The 19,874-nt window shown below is 43.8% G+C and overlaps 1 protein-coding gene across 1 annotated transcript in view; it reads left to right on the top strand.

The window, feature by feature from the left end:
- RNF144A (ring finger protein 144A) overlaps window positions 1–19,874 on the top strand; it is a 160,686-nt gene that overhangs the window by 75,234 nt on the left and 65,578 nt on the right. The window contains exons 4-5 of the mRNA XM_078647844.1: window positions 10,559–10,619; window positions 16,270–16,477. Coding sequence (XP_078503970.1) covers window positions 10,559–10,619; window positions 16,270–16,477 — 269 coding nt within the window. The remainder of the gene's footprint in view (window positions 1–10,558; window positions 10,620–16,269; window positions 16,478–19,874) is intronic.

Below are 19,874 nucleotides of genomic sequence, written 5' to 3'. Positions count from 1 at the left end.
GAAATATGAAAATACATCTTTATTACAATTAATTGTGAGGCTACGTCGCCCAGTCACACCTAAAGCAACTGAATGAGGCAGCCTGCTGAATGGTCTCAGCGCAGACTTTTTATACCAGTTATTATGCCCTGGGCACACATTTTCTCTTTGGAGTACATTATTGTTGGTCACTCCCAGGACGTGCACACAAAAGCACTGTATGATGACAAACCCACTTTTCAGTTTGTCCAGCCCAAAATTAATCATCAAACAAACCCATAATAAACATTCTTCTTTAGACAAGCTGGACAAGACCCATAATGAAAAGGCCCGCAGCCCACATCATAAATAGACCATAAAGAAGGAACAGAAACAGATAGGAGCAAGATAAAGGGTGTGTGCATGTACAATAAACATTGCAATGTCCTGCTCTTTGATCTCTATCTGACCAGCTGCCTAACAAGGAACTGGCTCAACAAGGTCAGCCTCGGGCAAGGGAGTCAGCTTTTGCCAGGTCATGCAGGAGTCAGCACAAACCCATGCTAAGGTTATGTCCTTAAATACTTGTTCTGCCACAGTTAGGGCCTACTGTAAGGGCAATCCACAAAATGGCTGCCGTTCACAAAATGGTAGCCAAGGGTTCAGTACGAAAATGTTGATTTCGAGGTGAAATCGTTACTGGAATATGACGAAAATGCTTGTACATAGTGTACTAGCCATTCTCGGTCTTTTGATATAAAAATCGTCATGCTATGAAAAAGTTTATTACACGAGTCCAGAATTTTCAGTACCACAGACGCTCCTTTTGCCCTTACATTGGCAATAACCTATACTTACGCTAGTCTGAGTCCAGGTCTATATTTATCAAATCATCAAGATGTTGCTGAAGCATAATCCTATTACTTAGCGACTCTCTCGGGACAGGTCTCCTTACACACGCAGTAGCACAAAGGCCATATATGGCAGGACCAAATAGGAATGCCTCCATCTGTAGTATGTGGTATAAGACCACACACCCAACAATTAGTGATGTTCACTACTAACTGGTGTCGATGCAGAAACTGTACAAAAGGAATTATCAGTAAACTCTGACCTTCTAACTAGTCCATGTTCATGTAAAATCTGGAAAGGTTGCAAAGAAGTAGAAGTAGGAAGAGACATAGGTTGGGAGGTGGGTACAGATGTGAATTGGGCAGCAAAAACAATCCCACCCATAAAAGACAATGCCATGTTTAAAAAACACTAGAAAACACGTCATTAAGAACATATAGACAAAGTAGTGACCGCTATTACAAATGAAAACATAATTTTTCACAACCCTAAGCAAAATGTAGATCCTAAAATTATCTAGTAACATTGTAGGTTTTCCTATGCATTTTCTGTAATTTATTATATGTTCAAGTGAAACAGTGGTGACCCTCATTAATGCTCTGAGGTGAAAAGGGGATACTCTTCCACAGAAAATGGACTTTATTCTGCTTTTTCTAAACAGAATACTACTTAAAAATAAAGCCAGTTGAACAATAAAATCATTCTCCTAACACTTAGTCTATACAATCACACGGAAACCTCTTGTGAAACCAACTATGCCCAGAGTCTGTTCAAAAAGCCTCTCTGGCAAGCTTCTATTGTCCAATCAAGTCTGCTCCGGTTGTTGCATGGGCCTTTGGATTCAGGCCTCCCATGCTCTGATGTTGCAGTATCTGTTGGAGTGCCCTCCTGGCAAACACTCATAGCTCATTCGAAAAGTCTCAATGTCTCAAGGCAGTGCACCGTATCTCTCCTCTGCGGCAGACACTACAGATATGGGCACAGATCATCTCGTGCAGACGCGGGACCATTCTCAGACTCCAACACCCATCATTCAGTGTCAGAGGACGCTCAGGCTGCTCTTTCATGGGCACCAGAATGGAGTGCCTTTTGCCGCTCTTGGATCCTCCGGTGCACTGCACTTCCGTTGAAGCAAGGGAAAAAGGGGGTGCGTGGCCACACTGTCAGAGGTTAACCAGCACATAACAGGTGCTCTTTTGCACTGAAATCTCAAGGGACTGCACACTGTCAGAGGTTAACCAGCACATAACAGGTGCTCTTTTGCACTGAAATCTCAAGGGACTGTGACAAAACCAGCTCCTTCTTCTTGATGTTGAACGCCTTCTGATGAAGCAAGTGCGGTGCTTTAAACAGTTCATTGTACAACAAGGGGACTGCAAACAGGTGGCCTGCGATCTTCAAAGGAGTGGCCACACGCCATGGGACAATTCTGTGTTGGAATACACTGTCATTCTCGAAGGCAATACAAAAACAAAGGCAATAGGCAAAACAGTGCTCTAGTCTCTTCAATTGGGTTTCCGTTTGAGAGCATATCTTTCATCATCATAGCGACATGGGAATTCTATCTGAATGATGTCCTCACACATAGTGGCATCGTCTAATTGGGTTAACACATTTTATCTCAATTATTACATATAAGTGTTCCTAAAATCCTCATCTAGAACATCTTAAAAGCGGCATCACATACATATTATCATAATAATTGTGCATCAGGTGGGACTATGCAATACAAAAGCTAATTATCAAGATGTGGAAACAAAAGCCAAGAACTAGAGAGTCCTGGTATTTCCATTATTTATAATACATCTGGGCCATCAAAAATTAAAGCAGTAAAAAGGAACTAAAAACCAATTTTAGAATAGGCATTCAATTTAAAAAAACTTAATGTGTCTCCTATTGAGGTGGAAAGTTTCTTAGTATAGTATTGAGTCAGTTAATCAGTCCTAACAGTCAGACTGGAAAAACATCAGAATAGGCCTAAAGAAAATTCTTAGAAATCAGTCTAGTTATGCAACAGGGAATTATACATAAAATGGGGGTCCATAGTACATCACTGCAATCTGAAAATGCGAACCTGAACAATACACTGATAATAATAAAAGCTGACTGGTGAAAGGAATACGGAAAAGAGAATAGGACACAGCTAAAATCTCCAATAACTAGGCCTGATGCGCTTGGGTGATAGTCAGGCATGTGACACAACTAATGTTCCAGTTCCTACTTCAGGAAAAAATGAAACCTGGTTTCTTTTACGGTCCAGAGCCATAGGAAGGCCACTTAGGAAGCAGAATAAAACTGACTAATGTGAAATAGAAATTAGGTCACCATGTACAAAAGTCACAAATCTATAATTTATCCTTGCGTCCAATCAGGATATATAATTTTAGGGCTGCCTGTTTCCTTACAGGAAAGGGCAGTATCGTGACTACAAATAACACAATTTGCTGTTTATTTTTCTTTAATACTTATAGCCAAATTTGACATACACTGGTGAAGTGTTGTCTGTCTGGTTCACAATATGAAAAAAAATCATATCTGTGAATTTTAGTATCAGCGAAAATGTTACCCAACTGTTGACAGCGACACGTATCGTCATACATGTCCCTGATAACGACACGGGTGAATTTGTAATAATTTTTGAAGCAGCAACATAAAACATGCAAAAACGCACAAAACGGACGTCAAGCCATCAGATATACTCGCTGTAAAACGATAGCACATATAAATGAGCGGTGACGCATAATACCGTGTAAGGATACCCTCCTGTTTGACAGTAGATCACCAATAGTGGGTATCTGCTGTCAAATACAACTTTCGGACACACAGAACCAGTAAGAATAATTCATGATAGAACAAAATACACAAACATGAAAAACGCATGGACATTTCTTTTTAAAGAAGTTGCTCAAAAACACATCTTTGTCTAACCAACCAAACTCACGTGTCTTGTCTTCTTTAAATCACCCAGAACAATCCATGAATGCTCTGTAGGCAGAAGCAACACAAAAAACATACACAACACACAAGAGAGACATTTCTGACAACAAGCGAATTTCAATTATAACTTTTAATCAGAAGACAAAACATTATACACATTAAGAAACACAAAAATAAATTTCCATTACTTAACTGTTACCATCTTGCCAGTCACCTTGCAACATGAAGCCCTTTTGACTTTTTAGAGGTAAAATCCTTTCCATGACACCTAAAATTAGCCCTGTGCCACAATCTCTATGATAAAAAAACTTCTTTATTGGCAAATCGTTCTTACTTATTCATGTAGGCTTCAAAATTTTAGTAAAAGGCTGCATCCTATTTTTTTGTCTAAGACGTAATGCAACACTTCGTTTTCGTTTTTTAGAGCAGAAATACAAATGTCATGATGTTGGGACTTTTAAAGAAACCTTTCAAGAAACCTTTTTTATATTTCTCTTTGGAATTAAGTCTTTAACTTTAAACCAGAAATTCTACCTTTCAGAGGCCTGTTTAGCAAGGTTATTCTGCATTTCACAGAGACAAGGCTCGAATTTAAAAGGTCACAATGTCAACATGACAAAGACAGAAAGCCTACTACATTTACTGTGAAGAGTTCACACATACCAGTTTTTAGAACAAATGTTTGCTACCACCCTATACAATGATACTCATTTTAGCAACCTAACATTGATGAACGTCTGAAATGGGCCCCGCTAAATTTAGAACCTTCAACCCTGATATTAAACACAAACCTCTGCACCGGGCACATTGGCTCACCGAGCTGTGAAAAACAACCTCAATAACAACCCACAAGTTTGTATTATACCCAAATGTATGCATTTACTGAAGCCAGAGACACTTTCACTATGGTAAATGACAAGAATCTGTGTTAAAAAACCATTTAACTCAATTTCGACTTTTATCTTTGGGGCACTTAAAAATAAATATCCTATAATTGTTTTACATATTAATCATCCTCAGGATGTTATTTACACGTTACAGGACAAGACATTAGTCATATCTCATGTAAATCCTTGGAAAAATGAGCTTTTTACGCCTGCGCCAATTGAAAACCAACATGCAAATCACCTAATTACACCGTAACACATAACTTAAATCAAATTTTAATACTGGGAGGTCATAGTATGAGTATTAAGCTTTATAAATATCAAAAAACGATTTTAAAAAGCATTTATTTTTTTCTCTAATAATTTTTCCATAATTAATAATTTTTCGTTCAATTAAACCAATTATCTGTTTTTATGCTAACTCCACATATAAAGGTAAGCTGCATCCCTTGCCTATCATTTTTAGATGCATTCATTTATGCGCCTACGCGCAAAAAGCCTAACTTAAAACATGACATTTTTCGCGCCATTTTTAAAGGGCAATCAGTATTTAACAAAAGAACCAAAAATATAGTTTAAAAAAATTGCTTAAAGAGAAGAAAACCCCATTTGGATGTCTTCCAGTGATACAAAGTAATGAACCTTATTTTTGTAACCCTCTAAAACACTATTCTGAAATGAAAAAAAAATACAACTGTGCTAAGTCCTGGGCCTAAATAAACGTTCCAATTCTATTTATGGCCTTCGAAAAACAACATCTGCTGCCTTAAGGCAGGAAAGGCTGAAAACCTGAAAGAGTGCTGAAACCTGAGCTGGAATATGACGAAAATGCTTGTACATAGTGTACTAGCCATTCTCGGTCTTTTGATATAAAAATCGTCATGCTACGACAAAGTTTATTACACAAGTCCAGAATTTTCAGTACCACACTCGGAACCTCTGCATAATCCTCGACTCCTCTCTCTCCATGAACCGCAAAATCAACGCGATCTCCTCCGCCAGTTTCAACTACCTCCAGATCCTACGTAAGACCTCCAAGTGTATCCCCCCCAGACTGCAGAAAGACCGTCACCCACGCAATCCTCACCAGCAGGCTCGACTACGGCAACGCCCTCTACGCCAGAATCAACAAATCCCTACTACGCAAACTCCAAACCATCCAAAACGCGGCCGCCAATCTCATCCTAGAGATACCACGAACACATGACTCCACACCTGCGAGAACTCCTCTGGCTCCCCCCAAGAAGAGGGTCACCTACAAGCTACTCACCCACGCCTTCAAATACCTCAACGACCAAATGAGCTTCCAGGCACCCAAGAGAACCTCCGTTCAGCCGACCTCGCCCTACCAGAGGTCCCACGCATCCACCGAAGCAGAGCTGGAGGAAGAGCCTTCTCCTACACCGCAGCCACCGATGGAACACTCTCCCAGTAGAAATAAGACGTGCGCCAACCCTGCACACCTTCAGACGAGCTCTCAAGACCTGGCTTTTCGACTGACCGGAGCAACCCTACCTTTCCCTCCCCCAGTGCCTTGAGACCCTCACGGGTGAGTAGCGCGCTTTACCAACTCCTGATTGATTGATTGATGCAGTGTCTTACAAGTTCATTACACCATACCACCCACAAACCAATGGCTTGGTGGAGAGATTCAACCAGACATTGAAATGCATGATTGGTGGACTCCATGAAAAACTCAGAAGGAGATGAGGTGTCTTACTTCCATGCCTGCTTTTCACCTACAGGAAAGTGCCACAGAAGGGAGTGGGGTTCTTACCCTTTGAACTTCTGCTTGGGAATCCTGTTAAGGGTCCTTTGACTCTAGTAAGAGAAGGTTGGGAGAAGCCTCTCAAAGAACCAAAACAAGACATAGTGGACTATGTGCTTGTCCTTCGTTCCAGGATGGCTTAGTACATGGAAAAAGCAAGCCAAAACCTTCAGGCCAGCAAAGCGTTTCAAAAGCAGTGGTATGACCAGAAAAATGCCATGGTTGAGTTGAAACCAGGGCAGAAGGTATGGGTATTGGGCCTGTGTCCCCTACAGCTCTCTAAGATAAGTGGAGTGGGCCCTACCTTGCCCTTTAAAGAAAAGGGTAGGTCACCTATCTAGTGGACCTTGGTAGTTATAAATACCCCAAAAGGGACATGTCAACCGCCTGAAGCCCTAATATGACTGAACTGAGGTGACCATGCTTATGGTTACAATTGAGGGACTGGAAGTTGAGAGGGAACCTTTCCCTGATCTCTTCTCCAGGAATCCCAATGATGGGTCTGTGGATGGAGTGGCCTTGTCAGGCACCCTCACTGACCATCAGCAAGCGGAATGCGGGCAAGTCCTAAGTCAGTATGCTGAGCTCTTCTCTCTGACCCCTGTTCAGACTAGCTGGTGTAGGCAGTCAGATCATGTCACAGAGAGCATCCAAACTGAAGTAAGCAAGATGCTGGGATTGGGTGTCATAGAACCCTCAGAGAGCCCCTGGGCTAGCCCAGTTGTCTTAGTCCCCAACCTCCAAGAGTGAAAAGAAATAAATGAATTTTTGTGTGGACTATAGGGTCCTCAATGCTGTGATAAAGGCTGATGCTCATTTAATTCTTAGGGCAGATGAGTTAATTGACAGGTTAGTGGCAGCCAAATATTTTTATCTCACGTCAGCATACTGGCAAATAGGCATGACCCCTGGAGCAAAAAACGCTGTATTCTCCAATCCGAGTGAGCACTTCCAGTTGACTGTGATGCCCTTTGGACTAAGGAATGCCCCTGCCACCTTCCAGAGATTGGTGAACAAAGTCCTTGCTGGCCTGGAATCCTAAAGTGCATTTTATCTAGATGTTATTGCTGTCTATAGCCCCACCTGGCAGGATCACCAGATCCACCTTGGAAAGGTCTTTGAGGCTCTTAGAAGTGCAGGCCACACTTTCAGGCAAGCAAATGCCAGATAGGGCAGGGAAAGGTTCTATGCTTAACCCACCTGGTGGGTGGAAGCCATGTTCAGCTACTCCAACCCAAGATCCAGACAATTCTGGACTGGGAAGTGCCAAAATCCCAGACTCAAGCCAGGGCCTTCCTTAGATTGACTGGCTATTACAGGGGGTTTAAGAATGATTTAGGGTCCATTGTGAGATCCCTCACAGAACTCACCTCCAAGAAGATGCCAAAGAACGTGAACTGGACAGTGAGCTTTCAAAAGGCTTTTGACACTCTGAAGTATGAAATGTGCTCTGCCCCAGTCCTGAAAACTCCAGATTACTCCAAGCAGTTCCTTGTACGGACAGATGCCTCTGAGCATAGAATAGGTGCAGTCCTAGCCCAATTTAGTGATGAGGGTAATGTTCTACCTGTTGCTTTCATAAGCAGGAGACTATTCTCTAGAGAGCAGCATTGGAGTGCCATTGAGAGGTAAGTCTTTGCTGTGGTCTTGGCCCTGAAGAAGTTGAGGCCATACCTGCTTGGCACTTTATTTCCTAGTTCAGAAAGACCACATGCTTCTCGGGCGATTACAACAGATGCAAGATAGAATCCCAACATGCTAAGGTGGTCAATATCCCTACAGGGAATGGCCTTTACAGTGGAACACAGATCTGGAACTGCCCATGCCAATGCAAATGGCCTTTCCATGTTCTTCCACTTAGAAGATGAAGACTCTTCAAGGGAAGGTTAGTTTCATCCTCTTTCGTTTGTGGGCCCTGTGAAAAAGTGCTTCTTTTGACATGGTTAGCCCTCCACTTTTTTCCTGGACATTGATGTTGTTTCGATTGTAGTGCACACGGCCCCTGCCAATCTGGTCCCCTGTGACCGTGTTTCTTCCCTAAAAACGATCCCACAGTTGACCAGTCACTAAGTCCCCAGTAAATTGTACCTGGGTACCAAGGGCATTGGGACTGAAGAGGATCTGCTATGGCCCCCTCACGTAGACCATTTTGACTGCCACTGCAGCATGTACCATGCCAACTTGCACTGCCTAAGATCTAGTTAAGTCCCCTCTAGCAGGCTTTAACAGGCCTAAGGTATGGTACACTATATCACAGGTGTGGGCACATCTGCATGAGCTGAATTGTGCCTATAAAATCAAGGTATATTCCTTAGTGTTGTAAGTGCAAGAGAATCCATAGAGAGTACATGGGCTGGAAACTCATCAACTCGAGTTCCACAGCACCATGATGGCTTCATGGTACCAAACAACTCCTTGCAATAAACCCACACTGATGACAGTGTGAGATTTATTAAGCATGTACTCAGAAGTGTCCCCTACCAACCTTGGTGTGGTCACTGACTGGCTTTTGGCAGCTGGCCAGACACCAACATGTTTCTGGACCCTGGGTGGAGAGCCACTGCTCTCTGGGACCAGAAACAATGCACATCCTGGGCAGAGGTGTCACTGGACATAAAAGTGGACCCAATAGATCTCTCCTCAGAACACTATTTGACCTGTGCAGAATCGGAAGGACTGCCCTGCTGTCTGAAGAACCTGAAGGACTGGACCTGCCTGCCTTTAACCCAGGCAGGTACAAGTGACACCACAGGGACGAAGCAAGCTTCCAGCGGCCCTTCCCTAAAACTACCCAGCTGACCTGGACCTTCACCGGAACCTGCTGCTGGCCTATTTTGGAGTGACTCCTATCCCCCAAGTGGTGCCCCCAGGTTGTGCACACTCAGCTGGTTTTGGAGTCAACTTCTCCTTTCCCACAAACTGCATGATGTGAGACTTAAAAACATTTTACCAACTTTCTGCCTGGAAAACCAACGGAGATCGGGATCGCCCTCAACGTTGTATTGAAAGTTAGCCTTATCTTGCGGGTTTGTCCGCATGCCCCTTTACCCCTTTCCTACACCCCCTGAACCCACCTCTTCCCCCAAACCCTACTTTTTCTCAGACTGTGTTGACACAAAATTCTGGTGATAAATAGTCCGGTATGATGTGATTCCACTTCATATCACACCACTCCTTCAAACCCTTATTTCAGTAATGTGAAAGCTCTGCATAATTCTAGAGACTACACCACCTGTACTCCCCGCTAATGTCATCAGGACCACGATTTTCTGTCTTTCTAAACCACACCAACCAACACAGTGTGTGTCCTCGCCTCAACATTCTGAAGCATATGGCAACCAATACAAGAAGTCAATTTACTAATATTTGCCCTCACCGTCACATTTTAGGTCTGACCTCGAGACTGCTTTTGCGGTCTTGCCAGATCCATTTAATAAAAGTTGTAAACAAAATGGATCCTTACATGTGTCAGCCTTCTTCAGCCGTTGGATTGTAAACTGAAATTAACATTTTGCTTTCATCCTTTGCCCCCTACAGTATGGAACCGTGGTCTCTGCCACCTTAGCCATTGATTTTCTTGCTTTGTGAATTACTGTATTTTGCCTGATCAAATATGCACACCTACCTTAAAAGAAATACTGTTCATTGCCAGGGCTGTTGGGCCAATACTTTACTTTGCTAATGTTTTTGCCCTTTAAATTCTTTATCCTGTTTGTGTTTTATGCCATTTGTGTGTTTATGCTGTCTTCGGATTACCGTAATTCAAAGATAGTAGGAACTTTCCTTTGCTCCAATATGAATCACAACAGTGTAAGTAAACATACAAATTGTTCTGTTTAAAATGATATGCAGTAGTTAATTATTTTTTTTTAATTCAATTTGTTTAGTGTAAACTTACTGCCCCTACGTTAGGTGACGTGTTTTAAAAAAAAAATCTTTGTGTGATATGGTTATAATGAAAAGAAAAAACAAGTCACAGCCAGACCTGTTATCTTTACTAGTGCTTGGTATTTACTTTGTTTCTGCACCTTGATGCAACTAGGCTGTGTTACTTAATGTACTGATAAATTAGCCTAACCATTACATAGGACTGTTATACCCCTATATAGATCTCAGAAGTTGTTTTCTAATTTGATAATGATTTATTTTTATATAGATTGAGTGTATGGTTGCAGTGGACATAATGCAGATGTATAAGAAACTACAGTTTGAAAGAGGTTAGTAGATATTTATTTTTTGGGTGGCCACATTTTTACAAATTTAATGTGTGATTTGACATTGATCTTGGACTCAAAAGCTGTGTGCAGCCGATATTCACATTTCTTGAACCTAACCACTAAATCATCACTGAAGCCTGATGATCACCCAATGCAAATGTTTTTGCGCCAAGTATTAGGGCAGTCCTGTTCGACCTAGTTATGCAAGCCATATGATCTTGTCTACATTCTGCGGCTATCCTGTCCTCAGCACCATCATTGTGTCTAGTTCCTCCCTCAACACTTGCTTGGTGCAACTTGATGCCCATCCCATAGACCTGCACACAGCCAGTATACATTAGAGAAACCCACAGAGTAAGGCACGGCACAAAGTGTAAATGACATTGGAAGATATATACTTGGTAAACACTGCGTACACATAGTAATATTGAAAAGCACAAGAACACTGAAACAAATAGGCAAAGACACAGTTACTGGAAGGCACAGGCACAAAGTCAGGAAGACGTAGAAACTGAGACAGGTAATAGCAGCACTGAGCCTATTGCCTTACTGAGACAATACTGACAGTAGGACATCAAGAAACTGACAATGGAACAAGGATATGTAAACACTGGTAAAGGGTATCCAATCCGTCCTATCCAGGCAAGTTTGGTTAACATGAAGCCATCAGAACATACCCTAGGCCCAATCTAGATACCAGTGTGGGGCTGAGAATGTATAATGCCTCTGTCTTTGGCAACTGGGGGAAGAAAAGAGGATTATAGGGGTCTTTGAGCAACACTTGCTCATCAGCACACAAAAGTCAAATCTTTGAGTATGTTGGCAAGTTTTTTTCTAGCTGAGTACATACATACTGTCTACTTTTTGGTGCCATTGTATCTGCGTTTAATCAACTTTTAGGTTGCACAGGAGCCTAGGAATCCAAAATGATCATTAAAATCACAGCAAACAGTATAATCTTCTTGCCAGTGTTATTTCACATCAGAATTCTTCAGTGATCAATTGCTGATCAATGTGATCCTAGAGTGAAAAAGCTCTGTTGTGAAGCATTTTAGAATGAAGCGTAAATTTACCCATTCATGCCCTTATATAGGTATAATTCACATTGCCCTTATATAGACATAGAAATCCTACCCATATTTAGCATAACCCATCCAGTCCAAATACAGGCATAGCTACTTCCACAAGTTCCAAAAAGCCACAACAATTTCTTGGAAAACTCGGCTTCAGCAGTCGGGGACATCCCCTTACTTGAATATTGATTTGTCCTAGAAATCATGGCTTTTTCAAAGAACTACCATTCCCTTGGGGTTCTTTGGTGACTTTATTATGTCCGACTTTACGTCAAACAAGGCACCTTCAAGGTATAAGTATGCCTACACTTGCCCCAGCAAACACATGGTGGTTCGGAGCAGCTGGACTATCTACTTGCCCGACGCAGCTCGCTACAGCAAGTGACGCACTGACAGAGAGGCTGCCTTTCTCTCTCTGAGAATCCAGCTCCAGTGTTTCCAAGCTCACCTCGCGGTGTGTTGGGAAATTGAGTCCCGAGACAGAGATACCAGACCTCATTCATTCTAAAACCAAGGTACGGAGCTGATTAGACCCTAAGAGAAATCTTGGTTAGATTCTTGGCAAAAACAGACTAAACCTATGCTACACCTCACTTACTTCTTCCCTCGTACTAGACTCAGGTTAGGTACATTGGTGTAGGCGTATTTTAGAAGTACCAGTTGAGTACTTTTAGCCTTTATTATTTATGTATGTATTTATCTATGGTCTATGAACCTTACAATGCTTTTACAGTATTATTTTATAATACTCGTCTTACTGTACACATTATACTTTGCAACCAGTATTACGATTGTAGCAGTTCACTTTACTTGCATGAGAAAGAAGACTATTCAATAAACCCTTTTATTGAAAACGCCTATCTCTCTCTTTCTCTGCACCTCTGATGAAACGAAGCATGCACGATTGACTGAGCAAAATATCTATCTATTGTTTCCACGACTCTGAAGATCAGTTTTATTCTTGGGGAAACGAAATTGTCATGTTTATGCGGTTGTCAGAAACTAATCCCTTCTTGTGAATTCGAGAAAGTTTCTAGTGGCCTCTGAGCTAGCTGGCACTCACAATTAAGTCTCATACATTCGATAGAGACCTAGTCGACCTAAGTCCTACGTCAAATCTATAGGATATATTATTCCAATGCGCAGAGCCTATTGGGAATATAGGAACTACACTACAGTTCAAGGAGTGCTAATTATAGTAATTGGGATATGGAACAGATCTGGGATGTTCCATGGAGAAATTATTTTTGAAATACTAAACATTCGAGTTCGAATTAGGATTTTTGTTCGGTCAAGCAAGTGCAACTGCTAAAGTCTCTTAGAGTGCAGCCCAACATAACAACTTGAACGCAATGAGTTCTTCCAGCATAATCTTACCACAAAAAGGAGATTCTGAGTTCCAATGCCGAAGACTGCTGGTGCGGCATAAATTGACACATCTGGAGGTCCTTTGAGACCACAACCATACTGCCTTACATAGGCCGATTCATGATAGCATTGGAGAATTTCTTGTGAGCTTGAAATCTGAGCGCTAATGAGTTTCCAAATATTACCAAGTGTAGAACAGAAGTATACGAGGACCTATGAAACCTCCTACCCTCGCTCCTTAAACTACTGGGTAGCAAATGTTCTACCTCAACATCATGTGAATGTGGCCATGTGAGGAATTTTCTGCTACCACCCTTGCCCAAGCAGAGCGAAATGTATCCCCTTATTACAGGTACCTAATGTAGGCTCATTGGAGCACTGAGGGGTAGTGAATAAGAGCATGATGATCCAAAGTTTGACAAAAAGGCAAGGGGATATGCAAAGGGCCACGGCTGGCTCACTGGAGATGGAAGTGTGAATCCATGATAAAAGAGGACGGGAACATCCAGACTCTGGTTAAGGTTGATGCAGGTGCTTTGATGTAGAGGTGCAAACCCTGAAATAAAAAAAAAGAAAGTGACACCCAAACCAGGACTTGAACAGAACACCATATAATATTAAAGTTTGAAATACCAACATACACAATTGGACGGGAAACATTAACAGGAGCATATGCCAAGACTAAAATACATCTTTGATGTAGGATTCAACCTCTCCATTGTTTATCAACATTCTCTTCTCTTCTACAGTGGCCTACAGCAAGAGGGGGGGCAAGGAGAGATAGAGGCAAGAACATCACGAAACACAGCAGTGGAGCTATAGAACAGGAGATCAACGGTTGATGAAAGGTAGACTCAGACACTTGGACTGGAGAATATGGAGGATTGTTAGACACTGAAAAACTGATATTAGAAGGCACAGGGTTAGAGAAGCAGAAAGTCACGAAAGTTGCAACAAAGAGTGATCCACTTTCAGAAATTGAATTTGGAATGTCTAAAGACCCAACACCTATACACATTTGGATGTCTTTTTATGTGTTGTACTCTTTAATGTCCAACTATTTAAAAAGTGTAACAGCAGTCAAACAATGTAAAGCTCATCTATGTTTACCACCCTTAAGGAGAACACAGGATGTGGACTCATTAGAATAAAATTGCTATTATTTACATTATTTTTCATAGAGAATAAACCAGATGGGAATATGCCCAATCACTAATGATGTTATGTATGGGCACAACCCAATAGCATTCTTTTTCGGGAAATGTTATTTTAATGAAAAAGTAAAGATGTTCCCATCTAAACGAAAATGTGCTATTTTAATGATAATGCTTTCTAATCATAATTGCAAGATCTGACATTTTTTAAAGGGATAGCAGATTACCGCCATCCACCCCTAGATCTTGATATTAACTCTACCTGGATCTGTACACACACCATTAACTTTATTACTTAGGGAAGCAGGTTATGGCAGGTGTACTAGCATATCAATTTTGTTAAGAAATATTAATAATGTACTTACCTTGCCTGACCAGAGAGGTTTGTCACCCAAATGGTAGAATGGGTTCAGACCCATTTAGCCTATTTATTTATGTTTCTACATGATTTGTGGTCCTTAGCTGGAAGTGAGTCTCACTCACTGTTAGCGCTGTTAAAATGGACTGTAAGGGCTAAACACTATGGCTTCTGTTTGAAACAAGGTGTGCTGCTGCAAAGCGGAAGAGAAGTGGTTGCATAATAAAGTACTTTTTATTTTTATAAGAAGTAGCACTAACTGGACAGTGATTTATTGCATCGCCTTGAAGCCACAAAGCTGTCAGATTGGTTGCAGGCAACCTCATAGATTTTTTTATATTCAGGCTAAAGTAAAACTTTACAGTGCTAGACATCCGTCGTAAAACCATATGTGGCAGTGCTCTGTACTTTAGCAAGCTTCAATGCTACCAACCCTTTTGAACTCTTACAATTCATCTTGGACCTATACTGATCTGAAAATGAAAACAATAGCAATGTGGATCTTTTTCACCACTGTTAATACAGCAGGTGCACCTTGGGATGCCTTTTACCCAGGCGCTATGAAACTCCTGCAGTCTTACAAGGACTCTTAACATAAGTACTTTTGAGGTTCATAGAGTGTATGACGTACCAATTAGTTAGTGCTGCAAGTAAGTCCTGGCTGGTTCACACTGCTTAATGCAATATTCACTGAAGTGCTAGCTATGCAGCGATCAAAACCTGTTTGTATGAATGGTGTTCTTCAGGCTACTTCTTATCTGTCTTCATTACCATTACCTCTCCTTGTTGCCTCTGCATGCAAAACATAGTATCAGCTAATTGCTGCATGGCTCAGTCAACAAGAAAATACTTTGACCGGTACTGAACCATTTACACAGATACCTTGTGTAATGCTGCATCCACTCAGCCACCAGAACTCACTCAAATTGGAGGTGTCCTAATATTTCCAGATCCCACCATATCTTTCACCATCCCCGTGAGATATCCCCACGTAAACATTCTGCCCATTAGGTTTCATTCCAAATATTTATTAATCCCATGGAAGAACATGCATAGCACAGTTCATCGCTATGCCGGTCATTTGACTTCCTCAATGACTTGAATTCTTCCACATTGATCTTAGCAATGTCTCATAGGTGTGACTACTGTGAAAACCATGGTGCCCTAGCAAATTGTGACAGTAAAACTATCTGGCAGATTTACGCAATTTCTGTTTCAGTGCATTAATTTGAATTGCATTGTAAGCGATTCGCCTTCTTCACATCAAAAGCTCCACAATTATGATGTGCGAGTGGGCTTTGTAAAGTGCATTACATCAAGGGATGCGAACGAGAAGGAAAGAACCTTTGCACACCTTGTGCACTTAAGGGGTAGATATGTATGCTTTATAATTCTTTATCTTTTGAAACAGTGTTGTGTTTTCTGTGCGTGCTATTAACTTTAGTACCATGCTAAATTGGCCATTCTATGTACATAGTGAATGGACTTGAGAGGCAGATACTAACATTTACAGCCTCAACAGCAGCAAAACCACACATATTGCAGTATTAAATACAGACAATTAGCATGTAAAATTGAAACTAAAACGTGCTAGTAGGTAAAGTGGGATGCTTTCTGAGTATCACCTGCTTCTATGTTTCCTTTTGCCTTGTTAGAGAATGCTGATATTATAAATGTTTTTGGACTTTCTTTTTTAGAAATTCTTTTGGATCCATGTCGAACCTGGTGTCCATCTTCTTCCTGCCAGGCAGTCTGCCAACTTCAAGAAGCAGCACCTCTAAATCCACAACTAATACAGTGCAATGCTTGTGAAATTGAATTCTGTTCTGTATGTAAAGCCAACTGGCATCCTGGACAGGGCTGCTCAGATAACCTGCCAATTACCTTTCTTCCTGGAGAAGCTAGGTATTTATTGTATTGTATGATAATGCCATTAGCATAAACGCATTTTATATTTCCTGTGACGGTATACTGATTACCCTTATTTGAAAAAATATTTATGCAAGAAATCTAATTTTTCAACAAAATACAGGAGTGACATTGAATGGCTTGATGCCTAGACAAGAAAAATGTTGATCTTTATTGATGAGTAGTCTCTTGGAAACAAGCAGTACATGGTTTTAGGTATGCAAGCTAATGCTTGAACTTTAATTGCTTTGGTTGTACATGTAAACATTTGACAGTTATGGTAACCATTCTAAAAGAGCTAAGCAAGATTTGGGGGGGCCTAGTAATTTGTCAAGCCTTTGTCTACAGCTCTCTGCTCGTCCCCATTTGTGTCATCACATTATGACATATTTTCCTGCCCTCACTTTTGTCTCATCCCCTACCTTCCCTGCTGCTCTTCAGTCGAAACCCCTGACTTCCCCATCACTCTCTTGACCATCCTCTCGTTGTCACTTCCACTCCGACTAGACCCCCGGTCCCACTCGACTACTGAGCCGCATTAATCTGATAGACTACTAGCCGCAGATTCCTTAACGTAGAATTATCCTCAGGTGCTCGACTGGATCCAGAAAATTTTTCTTTGCCGCGCCGGGGGGATGGTACCACGTGACTCTGCCTGACGTCGTCCGCGGGCGTGACGTCAGCAAGGTCACATAAGACCCACCCCAGCGCGCCAACGTCAGTTTTCCTTTTTTCCGCGTGCAACACAGATCCGGAACGTGTCCTGGCCTGTTTTCCGGCCTCCTTTTCACGCCTTGCGTTTAGGAACAATGTGCGTATGCCTTCGGGCTTCAAGACATGTATGGATTGTGCATGCCAGATGTCGGCGACGGACGCTCACCCTATCTGCATGTGGTATTTGGGCGAGCACCATGACTGTATGGACTAAAAAGCTTGTCAGCACCTCAAACCGAAGTCCCGGCCGGATGAAATTGCTGTTGGCCCGCTTGTCCAGGTCTGTCGTCTCAGCGTCCGTCCTCTACCTCGGAAGCCAGGAACCGCCGATTCCGTCTGCGGCATCGGCCTGCGACATGGCCCCAAGGGCGTCGCTCGCCAGCTGATAGGACCTGCAGCTTGTCTTTGAGGCCTTGTCCTCGTTCGGCAGCGGGCGCGGGATCCCCTCTGGACAGTCGCCACCCTACCCGCTGTTTTCCCTGCGTTGAGGCAACTAGGGCCCAGATGAAAGCCTATACTGCGGCTCTTCAGGCTTCTTTGGCCCCTCCGGCTCCTCCTAAGATGCCTGCGGATCCCTTTGCTTTGCGAGGGCCGTCCCCGGCGCCGATGGGTCCGGCTTCAGGTTGTAGGAGAGTGGTGTCGTCGGGGCATGGTCCTGCGGGGCTCCCCTCTTCGACCCACGGCATCCCTGCCTCGCCGCAAATCCCTTCGAGGCTCCCTGTGGCGTTGCAGGAGATCGTCGGGACTCGGGGTTTGTCCCCGAGTTCCCCTCGGCCCACTGAGCCTGCAGCTGCCTCGCCAAGGGCCGAGCCTGCGCAGAACGCTTTCCTCCCTGGCCCTGGAGGTGCCGCGGGTGGAGGCCGGGGCCTGGGGTGCTTTCCAGAGTCCCTCTCAGCCCTCTACAGGGGTGGCTGACCTGTGTGAGGTCGAGCTGGCGCCTTTTCGTCGCCGTTCCTTAGCCGAACCGGTTCCAACCCTGCCCCATTCTCCTAGGGAGCACATGGTGGTGGAGGTCGGCGCCGCCAATGTCCACTCCAGTGCCGATAGACGTCGAGCCGGCGCCTGTGGCGGACTCCACGGCGCCCTGCCGGCGTTGGGTCCTTGATTCATCTTTGGAGGTTCCTTCCTCTGTGGAAGGTTGTCATCTCCTGGTCTCTTCCTCTCCGGAAACAGGCCGCCACACCTTTGCTTTTTCACCAGTGTCTTCCGGGGAAGGCTCTTCGCTGTCCCTGCAGCCTCAATCCTCGGACCCTCTTTTCAGCAGCTCGCGGTTGGCTACTCCGCCTTCCCCGGTGGTCCCTCAGGTCCCCCCTGGATTCCCCACCATTCAGGGGCTGGCCACTTCCCCCTCTAGCTGGACTTGGGGATGGACGGCTCAGTTTGCAGCCGTCGCCCACAGAGGAGTTGCTTTCTCCCCCGCAGCGCCCTATGGATGCCAGTGTTGCCTTTGTTTGGGCTATTTCCATGGCCGCTGGCATTTTGCAAATGGGTGACCCCATTACCCCTTTCCCTACGGATAACCTCTTGGAAGTTCTCCACCAGGGCTCTGGTGGACGGGAGCTGTTCCTTCCTTTCGAAGCGTCGCTCCACAACTCTCTTTTGGGGGCGTCCTGCCACCGGTAATCCGGTACCTCAGCCGCTCCTGCATCACCACCGTCCTGCTCCACACGACCCAGTTTGCCTTTCCTTCCACCCTCCTACTCGGGGTTTTCTTCCGTGGACTGCTTTTCCATCCTTGCCTGTTGTATTGTTTCCTCCGTCTCGGGAGGCCCGGTGGTTGGATTCATGGGGGCGTATCATCTTCACTTCATCCAGTGCTGCTTTGCGGGCGCTCAACACACTTTGTGTGTTGGCCAGGGCTACCTCTAGCCTGTGGGATTCTGTGGAGTCCCTTCTTTCCTTCTTTGAGTGGCTCGTTTGTATGTTCTGTGTGGCGTGACCTGCCTTCGGGGTTCCTTGGTTGGCCCCTCTCTTCGGTTGGCTGCTGGTTCAGACCTTTTGGCAAGTGTGTATTTTTTGGCTGATTGCTAAGCCTCCTGTGGTTCCTACCGCAGGTCTTATGTTCTTGTTCTCTGATACGGGTTTTTTCCCTAAGACTGGTTCCCATGTTTTCTTTAAGACGTGTCATACCCTAAGTGGGGTACTTGTAGCTATTGTATACCTCTGTCCTACGCTGGAAGGGTGTGGACTCCTTTTTACGAGTTACTCACCTTTCCTGGCATTGCTGTATACCGCTGGTGCGGTTTCTTTGATCTTGTCGTAGCTTGTGCTGCTCCAGGTTCTGTCTTTCCCAGTAACTGCTGCATCGCTGGACCAGCTTTGCCTTGCCATCTGCGGTGTTGTATTGTGGTGTTTCCGCCCTTATTTGTCCGGCGTTTCGGCCTGGTCCTCTCTGGTGTTCCAGGGGGGATAGGAGTCCTGATATTTTTCCTGTGTTCTGGCTGACGGCTTAAGCCCGTCCTACGTGTTTCTCCTCCTTCTTTTCTGGTTGGTCCCACTTCTTTTTGTGGGTCGGTTTACGTCCGGAACGGTCTCCCTTTGGGGGTTGTTCTGGATTTCCCTGGCTTTTGCCTTCGTCTTGCGCTCTGCTTGGTCTGGGCGCTCGGTTTCATGGTATTGGCTGGCTGCGTCAGCCTGCTCTTTCTGGTCCACGGCTGGGGGCCATGGCGTGGGGCCCTTG

Source organism: Lissotriton helveticus, chromosome 6 (assembly GCF_964261635.1).
Source record: "Lissotriton helveticus chromosome 6, aLisHel1.1, whole genome shotgun sequence".
NCBI classification, from domain to species: domain Eukaryota; kingdom Metazoa; phylum Chordata; class Amphibia; order Caudata; family Salamandridae; genus Lissotriton; species Lissotriton helveticus.
This window is presented reverse-complemented; position numbering and strand designations above follow the sequence as displayed.